The 13,950-nt window shown below is 42.1% G+C and overlaps 1 protein-coding gene across 1 annotated transcript in view; it reads right to left on the bottom strand.

Moving 5' to 3' along the window:
- Positions 1 to 12,477: 12,477 nt before the first annotated feature.
- LOC100031984 (cytochrome P450 2J2-like) overlaps positions 12,478 to 13,950 on the bottom strand; it is a 31,095-nt gene continuing 29,622 nt past the window's right edge. The window contains exon 9 of the mRNA XM_007480494.3: positions 12,478 to 13,857. Coding sequence (XP_007480556.1) covers positions 13,658 to 13,857 — 200 coding nt within the window. The 3' untranslated portion in view covers positions 12,478 to 13,657. The remainder of the gene's footprint in view (positions 13,858 to 13,950) is intronic.

Below are 13,950 nucleotides of genomic sequence, written 5' to 3'. Positions count from 1 at the left end.
ATGACTTGCCTAGGATTACACAACTAGGAAATGTCTGAGTTCCTATTTGAACCCAGAACCTCCTGTCTCCAGGCATGGCTCTGATCACTCTCAATTCCTTTAAATGGAAGAGGCTTCTGAAACAGAAATTTCTGACTGGTCACTCACTGATCAGAGAGACTATTGTCTATGTGGTGATTAATTCCTCACTGTGACATCTTAAGTCTTCCATGGTCTCTAGGGTAGATTTTTACTTATAATTTGGGGTTCCCAAAACACTGGAGAATGTCATGTTCCTGAAGTTGATGGATGGCCCTCCAAGAGAGGGCCAGGTTTCAGTCCTGGCTGTCCACCACATGGCTGGTGGACTGTGGCCAAATCACCACCTCTCGGGGCCTTTCTAGCCTAAAATTATGTCACTCAAAGACAGCATAAGGAAGCAGAAATGGAGAAATAATTTCCACCCCAGAATCTCACAGCTTTGAAGTATCAGAAATAAGCATCAGAGGCCCAGCATGGTCTGAAGGCAGATAACTGGGGAATTTGGATTGCCACCTAACATAGAGCAGGTCATTTTTAAAAGTGGAGAATAACTGTCGCTGATATAGCAGACAGAAAATTTTAAGCCTTTAAGGGCGGACCAATGAGGAAGAGTTGGCTGGTGTGTTTTCAGTCCACCCTTGTGAGGCTTTGACATTGTGGGCATCATCTTAAGTAGTGGTGAATTGGCTCAGATCCACAGGATGACCCCATGTTTGCCTTGGACTGCCCAAATGGGAGGAATGGGCCCAGGAAAGGAGAGCAGGTGGTCTGGCATGAGAACAAGACCTTCACTTGAGCTGGAAGGACCCTTAGAGGTCATCTAGTTCAGGCATCTCTTTTTACAGATGAGTTAACTGAAGCTACACAGATGTCTCGTGTGCTGTGAGATTGCTGCCTAGTGTTAAAGTTAAATTAAAAACGAATGGCTCTTAGTTTCCATAGAGTTTATTAATATTCACTTGAAATAGAGAAAGTAGACAGATATTAAAGCCTATTACTAATTTTGCCACGTGGTGTTCTGCCTCATTGCTCCCAGTCCACATCCTGTAACACCACTGTCCAAGGAAATAGAGAGCAAACACTCCCTTGTACCCTCTCTTTTATCCTTTCTTTTGGCCCAGACCTGTAGGCTTTAGTTCTGGGTCACGTCCCTAGGATTTTCACCTGTGAACTCTGTTTGGAGCATTCACGTGACATCTAGTCACTCAGCGCAGGGATGCAGGTTGGACGACCCTAGGAGGAGGGGGTTCCCTTTACACTTGATTTTATTGGGAGAGAAGCATGTTAAAATCTCCACACTTGGGGTCTTGGGAGATTAACATGCCTAGTCTCCCCAATCAATCATTTCACATAACCAGCTTATACCTCTAAAGATTCTCTTCCTAGAGGTGTATAAAATATTGCACTTTACAAAGGGGAAATTACAACAATTTGGGGATAAGAGGGAAATAAAAGAAAAAGAAAAAAATGATAGATGCATTGACAAAAGGAAAATTAGGGGGCAGTCCCCTTTGGCTTAAGAGTTTACATTCAGAATAAATGATTTGTTCAACCCTCTTCAGTTCAGTTCATTATATCTCAAAGTTCACTATGGAACTTTTGATGCAATGTGTAGTTTCTGTAGGCATCTGTATGGCACCTTCTCCAAAAGATCCACTTTCTTGACTTGGGGTTTGGGTGAATTTCATTTCCCAAAATTTCTCCAAAAGATTTTAAACATTGGATTTTAGGATAATTACACAATTTCTCCTGAGGAGGGTGTTGACCAACACTAGAATCGCTCTGGGATACATAGCTGAGTTATGAGGCTTGTGGGACCTGGTTGGGGCCACCTCTCTTAGATGAGTTATCCCCCTGAACAATGAAGACTTGCAAATGTGATAACAGCTACTTTGAGGAATTATCTGTAACTGGAGGGTCAGGGCAGGAGCAGAGGTTGCAGAATCACTCCTGCCTCCAGGCTCTCCTCTCCCTAATCTGTCCCTATAGTTGGAAAAGGGACAAACCTAAATCACAGATCTGAGCATCATTCCCCTTGCTTATGAAACTCCAGTGACAGACTCCCCATTGCCCCTAAGATCAAATATAAATTTGTGCTTACTTTGTGCCCTTTACAACCTGTCTCCTGGCTTATAGACATCACTGCCTTTCACACTATCTGTGTCCCACCACTCTGATCTCCTTGCTGCTTTGTGTGGTACCTAAAGGGTCATGAACCTAAGTCTATAAAAGACCCCAGACAATTACATATAAAAACAATTTAAAGAACTTGAGTCTTGAATTCTTTCCCTCCTCCCACCACCCTATGCAAGGATGGTAAGCAATCTGATAGATTTTACATGTGTCTACATTCATCTTTTTGTGGAAGGGAACAAAAAAAATATTAAGTGAAAAAAATTTACTTTGGTGTGGATTCAAACTCCCATCAGTTCTTACTCTAGAAGTAGGTGGCATTTTTTTTATAATGAGTCTTTTGGAATTGTTTTGGATCATTGTATTGCACAGAGTAGCTAAATTATTTGGTTGTTCATCATACAGTATTCCTGTTCCTGTGGACAGTATCTCCTGTTTTTTCTGAGTCTTTCCAGGTTTTTCTATGCTTCTCATGCTCTTCCTTTTTTACAGCACAATAGTATTCCATTACAATCCTATACTATAATTTACTTATCTATCCCCCAATTGATGGGGATCCCCTCACTTTCCTATTCTTTGCTCCCACAAAAAGAATGCTTTAAATGTTTTTGTACAGATAGGTCTTTCTCCTTTATGTTTTTTTTTTATCTCTTATGGACACAAAATTAGTAATGGTATTGCTGGGTCCATTACTGTGTATTTCTCTTCATCCTACTTCCATTTGTTTAGTTTCTGACCACTATATTCCCCAAATTGCCCTTTTTTCTATCAATCTTTCACCCCTCTTCTTTCATCCCCTTTGCCTTCTGCTTTCCTAGAGGGTAAGATAGATATTTATGCCCAATTGATTGTGTATGTTCTACCTTCATTGAACCAATTCCAATGAGAGTAAGGTTCGCATGCTCTCCTCTCCACCTTCCCCATCTTCCCCTCCACTGTAAAAGTTCTTTAATACCTCTTTTAGGTGTGATAATTTATCCTATTTTATTTTCCTCTTCCCCCTTCTTCTAATGCATTCTTTCTAATGCCTTAATTTTATTTTTTAGATATTCCATCATATTCAATTCACACTCTTATCCTCTGTCTACATATACTTTTAATTGCCCTAATAATGATAAAGTTCTTAAGAGTTATAAGAATCATCTTCCCATGTAGTTAATGTAAACATTTAATTTTATTGAATGTCTTGATTTCTCTTTCTTGTTTACCTTTTTATGCTTCCCTTGAGTCTTGTATCTGAGAGTCAGATTTTCCATTCTGCTCTGCTCTTTTCATCAGGAATGCTTGAAAGTCCTCTATCTCATTGAATACTCATTTTTTCTTATAAAGGACTATGCTCAGTTTTGCAGGTAAGTAATTCTTGTTTGAAGTCATAACTTCTTTGCCCTCTGGAATATCATATTTCAGGCCCTCTGATCCTTTTATGTAGAAGCTGCTAAATTTTGTGTTATCATGACTGTAACTCCACAGTATTTTGATTATTTCTTTTTGGTTACTTGCAATATTTTCTCCTTGATGTGAGATTTCTGGAACTTGGGTATAAGATTCCTGGGGGTTATCCTTTTGGGATCTCTTTAATCAGTAGATTCTTTTTTTTTTTAATTTGGTGGATCCTTTCAATTTTTATTTTAAACCCATTGGCTTTTAGAATATCAGGGCAGTTTTCCTTCATAATTGAAAGATGATGTCTAATCTCTTTTTTTTGATCATGGCTTTCAGGTAGTTCAATAATTCTTAAATTATGCCTCCTGGATTTATTTTCCCATTCAATTTTTTCTCCAATGAGATATTTCACATTTTCTATTTTTTAATTCTTTTGACTTTGTTTGATTGTTTCTTGATATTTCATAAAATCATTAGCTTCCACTTGCCCATTTCTAATTTTGAAGGTATGATTTTATTGAGAGTTATTGTACCACCTTTTCCATTTGGCCAGTTCTAGTTTTTAAAGAATTCTTTTCCTCAGTAAATTTTTTCATCTCTTTTTCCATATGACCAATTCTGCCTTCTAAAAATTCTCTTCAGTACATTTTTGTAAATCTTTTCCCATTCAACCAGTTCTGCTTTTTGAGGAGCTCTTCATTAGATTTTTGTACCTCTTTTACCAATTGGCCTATTCTATTTTTTAAGATTTTAAGATTTTAATTTCTTCAATATTTTTTGTGCCTCCCTTACCAAGCCATTGAATTTTTTTCCATGATTTTCTTGTCTATTTCTTATTTTCTATATTATATTTCTATATTATTCTGTTTCTTGTCTTATTTCTTTTCCTAATTTTCTCCTACCTCTCTTATTTGATTTTTGAGATTCTTTTTGAGCCCATCCATTAATTCTTTTGGAACTTAAGAGCAATTTATCTCTTTCTTCAAGGCTTTGGGTACAGTATTGACTTTGTTGTCTTCTGAGTCTGTGTTTTTAGGTCTTCTTTATCATGAAAATAATTTTCTAGGTTGAGTTTCTTTTATTGTTGTTTGCTCATTTTTCTGTCTTTTTCTTTTCCTTTAATTAAAAAAAAACTGTTAAAGTTGAACTCTTGGAGCACCACTTCAAGCTTCAGGTTCGTTGTGCAGCTGCCTTCAGAACTGGCTCTGGGGATCTATTTGCTTTTAGTTCTTTTAGGGTGGTGTGATGTAAGGAGATACATGTTTTTTTTACTCTCTGAACTGGTCTGAGTAACCCCAAACACTCTTTTCCCTCTTGAAACTATGATCAGGGTCCCCTGTTTCCCTATGATGGCAAGTGCAGTTGTAAGCTAGTGTCCCTCCTCCCCCAAGACTAGCAAAGAGACCACTATATGTCCTTCTGAGCAGTTGTCTGCCCCCTTAATATCTGTAGCTTAGAGCTCCAGAAGCCTTTGCTGCTGATCCAACCAAACCCAAAGCCTATTGCCATGGTAGGGTCTTAGGATCTTCCCTGATGTGTTGTATTCTACCTCCACCCTGGTGGTCCAGATTTTTTGTACCAGCTTTCTACGTTGGTTTGGGCTGAAATATTTCACTGTTCCAGATTCATCTGGAGGCATGATGGCGTCATTTCTTAGAGGATAATTTGGTAGTGATTGAGTGGGTCTGTGTAACTTCTCCGCCTTCTTGGCTTCACCTCCGTCCCACCCTAACACTCTCTTGTCCCGCCCCCTCATTTCTAGATGAGGAAATGGAGTCCCAGAGTGGCTAAGTGACTTGTCCAAAGTCACACAGGTTATAGATATCAGAACCAGAATTTGAACCCAGGTCCAAAGGCTTCAGGGTCAGTGCTCTTTTCTTTGAAGCATATGTCTGAATGTGGAGGCTTTAAGAGTAGTCTCTTCAGTGTGTATTTCTATCCCTCTGACCTAGTAGTGTCAGGTACACTATTAGAATTTAGGTATTTAATAAATGCATTAAATTGAATCAAATTGAATGCCAACAGGAAGAGATGCACCCAAACTCAGATTTTGTCTTTAGCATCGGCCCCTGCATAGATTTAGAGCTTAAATGTTTTGATTTGAATTTATCCAACAGCCTATTTTTAAGGAATGGGCCAGAGGGCATATTAGAAGATTTATACCTGGAAGAGACCTGGGAATCCATCTGCGTCATCCCTCTCATTTTACAAAGGAGGCAACTAATGTCCAGAACACCTTAATAATGATGATGGAAATGATAACTGCCAAATTTAGTGTACAAAGCATTTCCCCCAAATATGTAAAATCTCCCTTGAATCTGAAGACAACATTGGGAAATAGACACTGTGGATGTTCTTCCTGCCTGGTGGCTGGTGTGTTGGAACTGGAGTCAGGAAGATCTGAGTTTAAAGCTTGCCTCAGTTTCCCCACACATAAAATAGGGGTGTTGCAAGGAACATGAGATGACCCGTGTAAAGAGCTTTGTACGCCTTAAAGTATTATCCAAGTGCTCACATTATTCTTATTTTCCAATATATGCTTTTTCATGGTAATTCAACCAGTAAGTGGCAGACATGGGAACTGAATGCTGGTTTTATCACTCCAGGTCCTGCTCTCCATCTATTATATAGCACAGAGGCTTCTGCCATTTTGTTCCTGGACACAGTATACAAACAACCACCTGGCCTTTCAGAGGGCACATATTGGGAGAAAAGGGTTATTTTTGTACTCAAGATGAACGAAGCTTGAACAGCAGTGTCCTAGGACTGCACAGCTTGGGTCTGGGCGCTCGCTAAGGGAAGAGTAAAATGAGGAAGAAAATGGCTAAAAGAGAGGAGTGGGCGTCTCTGCGATAATAACCCCCTCTGAACCCAGCTGACCCAAATAGTTACAATAAAATGTGAGAGTTGGAAGGGATATTAGAACATGGAATGTGGAACCCAGAACATGGATTGTTAGAGCTGGAAGGATTTGACAGTCACTTTGTCCATCTTGAGAGCTGAAGAAGCCAAGACTCATTGGTGAAGAGTCACCCGAGATAATGTACATTAGGAATGATTCATTGCCCAGTCTTCATTCTTCTCACCTGGGAAAAATAGTCCTTACTCAGGTCATTCCCCCCCGGATTATTCAGAGTCACTTATGAGGGTGAATATCTCTGAAAAATGAAAGTTGTTGTTTATTACTATTAAAAAAAAAACCCTAATCTTCTGTTTCAGAATTGACTATTGGTTCCAAGGCAGGAAAGTGTTAAGGACTAAGCAATTGGATTTTAATGACTTACCTAGTCATACAGCTAGGAAGTGTCCAAGGCCAGAGTTGAACCCAGGTCCTCCCATCTCCAGTTGCCTACCTAGATTCTATCCACTGAGCCACATAACTGCCCCCAGTATTATTTTTTTAATGGAAAGAAATGACATCAAGAGAAAATTTGATTTTGTTGGTGATAAAAGAAGGGATTTTGATTATTTCACCTATTCTTTTCTTATTTAATTCTTTAATTCTCAATGACAAGAGATTCTTAACCTTTTTTAGGTTATATACTGCTTTGGGAGTCTGGTGAAGGCCAGGGATCTTTATCTCAGTAATAAATTGCTATAATTAAAACAGAAACCAATTTTATTGAAATTATCAAAATAAAAACAAAATTAAAGGTTATGAATGTAGGTCTTCAAGCACTTCTACCCTACTTCAAGCACTGTCCAGAACAATGGGTGTGACTGTCCTGCTGTCCTCCGGATATACTAGATCTCTTTGAGTATTGGGTTCAGTTTTGGAACAGACGTTTTGGGAGGGATGCTGATAAAAGCGCCTGTGGTCTTGAGATGACTCAGTGCTTTGCCATATAAGGATCCATTGATGGAGGCGAAAGCTTATCTGAGTTCTTGATAACTGAATATTTTAAGGGCTGTCACATAGATGAGAATGAAATGTTTTCTGGTCGCTCCAGCTGTTAGAACTAGGAACAGCAGGTAGGAGTTACAGAAATCCCAGATTTGAGGGTTGGAAAGAACCATCTAGTTGCAAGTGACCATTTAGTCCATCCCTTTTTATAAAAGATCCCCGCTATGATTTTGACAAATAAGTTCGACAAAAATGATCCACCAGCCTGTGCTTGAAGGTCCCTAAGGACAGAGAGCTTGTTCCATGCTAGGAAAGCTCTCCTTGGTAGGAATTTTTTCCCCCGATATCCAGCCATAATTGACCTATTTCCATTCTTTGCTCCTGGTTCTGGTCTCTGGGATCAAAGAGAATAGGTCAGATCACTTCTCTGTATGACAGCTCTATCGTGCTCCTATTGAATCTCTTTTCCAGTCTAAAAATTCCCATGGCCTTCATCCAGTCCTCATAGGACATGGGCGCAAGGCTTTCATCATCCTGGTTGCTCTCCAAATTCTAGTTAGAGGGATTACCTCCTAACAATTAGAATTATAAAAAACCAGAGAGGACTGCTTCAGGAGGTGGTGAGATCCCCATTCCCGAAGGCTTACTAGAAACTGAAAGGACCAGGCATGGCAATGGAAAGAAAATTTTTCTTGGTGCTGTAATTTAATTTAATTCAATTCAGTAAACATTTATTAAGCATCTGCTGTGTGCCAGGCATTGGGCTAAATGTTTCTTCAAAGTATTTTTAAACTCCAGACTGCTATCAGAAACGGGATACCCTCTTCTCAGGCATGCTGAGGAGTTAGTCAGTTGGCAAGAATTTATTAAGAAAAAAAGCCACAGAATTCCTAAAGGAGTCAGAGAAAGCAGGTCTCGAATCAGGAAAGAGAGAGGTCCGATATAACGGGCTGCTATCACAGAGCCAAGTGCCCAAAACTACCCAGTCAAAACCCTGGGGCTCTGGGGACAGTCTCTCTGGGAGGAATCGATGCTAGAAGATTCTCCAAGGAACAGTAGAACCTGGGCTGTTTTGTGCCCTTTGGGGACTCAGGACATCAAACCTGCACTGACAGGTTGGGAAGGAGGCTTGGGAAGGAGGCTGGGCTATCAGGGAATGGTCTCCCTATAAAGATATTAAAGAGAAGGTCCCTGCGTGGGTGCTGGTCTTCTTGGGAACATCTCATACAATGGGGGGAACTTCTGAGACTGAAAGGGTTTGATTGATTGCTCGCCCCCCCTAAGCTGGTATCATCTAGTACTTTAAGGTCTATTGCTCAGTCTGAAATGGATGAGTTCTCGGGGGACGGGGCAGACTTGGGGTCTTCAGATTTCAAGCTGGCATGGGCTAATTGTGGATTCCTTTCCTGTGGATAAAGTGCTGACCCAGAAATCAAGAGGACGAGACTTTAACTCCAGCCTCAGATACTTGCTGGCTGTGTGCCCTGGGCAGCTCCCTCATCTCTAAAATGAGCTGGAGAAATAAGTGGCAAATCGCTGCAGCATCTTAGCCAAGAAAACCCCACAAAGAATCGGACATGACTAATGGACTTAACGACCACAAATGACCTTAATTCGTTCAGCAGGCAGTGGCCGAAGCCCCACAGCAGTGGAGTGCCGATCGGTTCTGGAACATCCGGGGCTCTGGGTGTCTTGATGCTATCTTTAGACAGTGCAAGGAGACCTCCGGCAATAGGAAAGGACCGCCTGAATGAACAGGCTGCAGATGAAGTCATTAGTAAGATGAACCAAAGCTGTGGCGCCTGAGCCCTGGCCTTGAAGCCTTTCTCTCTCCTCACCTAGTTGGAATTCTGTTTCAAAAAGAAGGCAGGGAAGTGGAGGAGAGATGATTCAAGGCTCTGCGCTTTTCAGAGCAGAACAAATAGGACATTGGGAACCAAACAGAGGCAGCCAGAGCCAGAAAGGACAAACTCTTCCCCGGCTGCCCGAGGTCATCTCCACTGGCCCAGGAGCTGAATGGGGCGACATGGGACGAGGGCGCCAAAGCCAATGGTACGGCTCCTCTGTACTAGAGGCAATCGGGCTTCAAGACCTGCCTGATGCAGCTGGAGATGAGGAATCCTGTCCTCATCCTCCTCACCTGGTTACGGAGGGCATGATGCTAGGATGCAGCGATGGCCCACCCCAGGGCTGCCTGTGAGGAAGCATCCAAGGATTCAAGTACAACCACGGAGCTCTGTAATGACCGCCTGCCATGGTGAAAATATCTGCTTCTGGGGCCTTGAGTGCAAGCCCAAACTTGGCCATTTGTATGACTGAGCCTCCAGTTCTCTCATCTGGAAGGCGAAGACAATGTCACCCCTCCTCCTTTACCTCAAAAGGACTGTTCCAATGGAGGCACCATTTTGTTCCTGTTATTTTTTATTGTCATGCAAAACCCACTTCCGTATGGGTCATTGTAAGAGCACACTCCTACATAACCCAGACCCCGAGAAAGCCGCAGATACACTGATAGGAGAGTCTGCTCTGACCCACATCCATCCAGCTCCCAGCAGTTCTTCCTCTGCGGGGGCCTAGCATCCCCCTTCATAAATCTTTCAGGATTGCCCTGGATCGATCCTTGCATTGCTCCAAGGAGCCAAGTTTTCACAGACAACCATCATCCAGTATTGCTGTTCCTGTGCCCAGGGTTCTCCGGGTTCTGCTTGTTTCGCTCTGCATCAGTTCCTGCAGAGCTTTCCTGCTCATCACTTCTTATAGCACAAAAGTGTTCTGTTTCCCAGCTGTACCACAGTTTGTTCAGCCATTCCCCAACAGAGAGTCACCCCCTCAATTTCCAATGCTTTGCTACCACAAAAAGAGCTGCTGCAAATATTTTTATACAAGTAGGTCCTTCCCCCCTTTTTTATCTCTTTGGGATTCAGACCCAGTTGTGGCATTACCGGATCAAAGAGTTTGCACAGTTTTGTAGCCCTTTGTCTGTAGTTCCAATGGAGGCATTTTGCAAACTCCAAAGCAAAGACGACGTGAATTATGTCTATTAGAGAATTAAATAAGTGTCAGTGTTGAAAAGAAGCTCGAAAGGCCACCTGGTGAAGCCTCTTGCTCCATCACCATCATCATCGTCATCAATGCTAACATTATACACTGCTTACTATGCCCCCGGTGCGGTGCTACGAGCTTTACATGGATCCTCACAACGCCTCTCGGAGGTCGGTGCTCCTCTCATTCCTATTTTACAGCAGAGGAAACCAAGGCAAATAGGGCTTAAGTGACTTGACCACCGCCACACAGCTAGTAAGTATCTCAGGCTGGATTTGAAAAAAAAAGTCCTTTACAGAGATGAATATAGGATGCCTCCGAGGATATACTATGGCCCTGAGATGCATTCTATTTAAAGGAAAAGAAATGAATGGCGTCCCATGTCTGTGACATCTCCCTCTGCTTTGCATCGGCCCTTTCCTTGGAGCAGGCTCCCATCCTACCTTTCACCTTCCTTCTCCCAGTTGGATCTTTTAAGAAGGAGACTGGGATAACGTGCATAACGCAGTCCATCTGTCCCCAGAGGAAGACTGGAGGGAGAAAGATAACCAAGAGCATCCCTCCAAGCCCCGAGACTGTTGGCAGGTGATAATTTGAGTCATGCCAGTGACTCACCCCCTCTGGCCTGGCCTTGAGTAGAAGACAAACTCGCTTGGGTTGTGAGAAAAGGAAAAACCCAACCCAGATCTATCCCTCCAGCCATCCGAAGAGGCCCTGAGCCCAGGGACTGGTGCTGGTGCTGCAGGACACCTCGATGTGGAATACCAGAAAGCTGCCTTCAAGGCAGGAAAGGAAATAGTAGAGGCCACCTGGGAGCGCAGAACAGGCCCTTCCTCCAGGCATGGGCTGATCGAATGTCTAAAGAGCATGCTGTGTCCGGAGCACATGTAACTAGTTCCATTGGTCAGAAGAGGGCAGAGCTGGAGAGCGGAGCTGAGAACAGGGAGGACGATGAGAAGCAATAGTCTATAAGCAGCATTATTCTAGGCTTTAAAAGCCTTTGAGTCTGTTCTTGTAAGGCTCGCTGGCGGATGCTTGTGGGGCACACAGGGTGGGCTGAACCTCCGGCTTACACTTGCAAGCACCCTGATTGCCCTGAAATGGGAGGGATGAGGGAGCCTCATTTTTATGCTGATACCATCCTAGGCTCTTCTTTTCTCAGATTCTCCAATGGAGTCCTGGAGACACTAAATAATACAGAATAAGAAATAAATGCTGAATACTCACCAATAATAAATAATGGATTGAGATCATAAGGGAGCCAAGAGATTAATTAACTGAAGTGAAAGTAGAAAGATCCGTTGATTCAATGTCAAATACGAGTGTTTCTAATGGGATTCAAAGGCTTTGAGCATGGCTAACGTGAAGTTGTAGAAAGCAGGTTTGTGTCCAGTTGTTAACTAGAGAAGCTAACTCGAATGGTTAGATCCTCATAAATTCTTTTAAATTCCCTTCCATCTTTTCTTGGTATTTCCTCCCTCCCTTTCCCAAACAAGAAATCCGGATTTTTATAGGTTTCCTTCTTGTTTGTTCCCCTACCAAATCCCACTATTACACAGAGTAATATCTGGCTCACAAAGATGTAAAGAGCAGCAAAAAGAATAGGAAATGCAAATTCTCTTGTGTGGATGTTCACCAATCAGAGATGTCTTGGGATGTCCAAGGGAGGGACTGAGTCATGAGCTTCCAAATGACATATTTTGGACCTACATAAGGGAATTTCCATCAAGAAGATCACTGACCTTTATGCTGGCTTAATTAATAGATGTTCTTACCCCAACACCAGTCTTTCGAATATTTTCATTCTTATGGTATTCAGAGAAATATGAGATTACTTTAAACTGGAATAATTGGTTCTATCTCCAAAGACTGGCTGATTGTTCTCCCCATCCTTTTTTCCAGGAAAATTATTATTTATTGTTATTTTAAATTTTATCTGTTTTAGTAAATTCCCATTTCCCCATCAGTAAACTGGATCTGCCTCTACTTACTGGACAGGGTTGCCATTGTCACAACTGAAATTTGTGAATGAGAGAAACTGAGGCAAAAGAGTTCTGAGCAGTATCAGTTTATTAGCAGTTTATCGTAAAATGGGTCTAAGACCACATTAGTTGCTACAGGGACCTCATGAGATTACAGAGCACTTTTATAGGTATAAATGAGGAATATTAGAAAGGGGAACACAAATAATTTGAGCAACATGATTGTGTGTAACATGGGAGTTAACCTTTTCTGATTGGCTGGGGTATTGAAAGGGTTGCCATTAACATTATGGAAATCTATTTTATGTAAAAATCTCTGAAAAGAACTGGCAACTTTCACAGGATTAGGGAACATTCATAGATTGGTAATACTCAAGGTGTGAGTGTTCCTATCCCCAAGTGACTAACTGAGAGTGGAGTAATTGTGAATTATTATCTAAAATAAGATTTTAATAGGAAAGAGGAACCTAGATGATTGAAGAATCGTTCACATTATGGAAATCAAAGGAAATAAGCATGAATAAACTCTGAAAATAACCTTAGATAATTTAGAGATGAAAGAATTGGCAAAGATTGGCTGGGCTCTTTCTCTATGTAAGGCTCTGGACTGGGGGTTGGAGATCCAAAGAAATAATAAAAACAGTCCTTAACCACAGCGAGCTGACAGCCTCTAAGGATCTTTCCCCAACTTATGGAGACCTTCTGGAACTCACTGAACTCTCTGCAACCTTCCCTAAAGTGATACCACCCAAAATTACATGAGTTACAAGAGCAAGAGGCAAGTAATCAACCAACCAAGCAAAAATACCCATTTTCCCTATTACTTGAGGTAGGGAAGGAAAAGTATTGGTTCCCTTTCCATTCATATCATCAACAAGGTTATAGATTTAGAGATGGAGGGGACCTTAGAGAGACTCTTCCTCATTTTATAGTTGAGTAAACTGAAGCAGGGAGACAACAAAAAGTGATCCAAGGTCACTCAATACTGGCAAGTGGCAGAGCTGGGATTTGAACAAGGTCCTCAATCTCCAAATGGATTAAGGACTCTGCTTTCCTTGGGTCGTGTTAATGTCTATCCTTTTTCTAAGCAGGAAAGTTCATATCTGGCCAGCTACCCTCCTTTTGTCTCTTCTCCTCTTCTCCTCTCCTTGAATTCTCTCCCTTTCCCTATCCAAGTTTCAAAGGGCAGGATGGGTGATCATGGAGGAGGTGGATGATCCCAGGGCCTTCCTCACCCATGAAGCAGGCTCCTCTACAGGTCAAGGTCAGATTGGGTCTCCCGAGGAATGGCACAGATTTTGTAGGGGGCAGGAGAGATGGTAAGGCCAATTCGGAAGTCCAGGGTCAGTTGGGTGTCTGGGGGAGCCTGGAATGTGAATCTCTGAAGCAGGCAAGTGAAGAAAATGAAGAGCTCAGTGCGAGCCAGCTGTTCTCCCAGGCAGACCCTCTTCCCTGAAAGACAAGATGAGAAAACAATGAATCTACCAAAACTTGGCCCAAAGAGATGGTTGGTGTAGGATGTCCCAAGGGCCCAGGCTGGGGAGT

The sequence above is a fragment of the Monodelphis domestica genome, chromosome 2 (genome assembly GCF_027887165.1).
Source record: "Monodelphis domestica isolate mMonDom1 chromosome 2, mMonDom1.pri, whole genome shotgun sequence".
NCBI classification, from domain to species: Eukaryota; Metazoa; Chordata; class Mammalia; order Didelphimorphia; family Didelphidae; genus Monodelphis; species Monodelphis domestica.
This window is presented reverse-complemented; position numbering and strand designations above follow the sequence as displayed.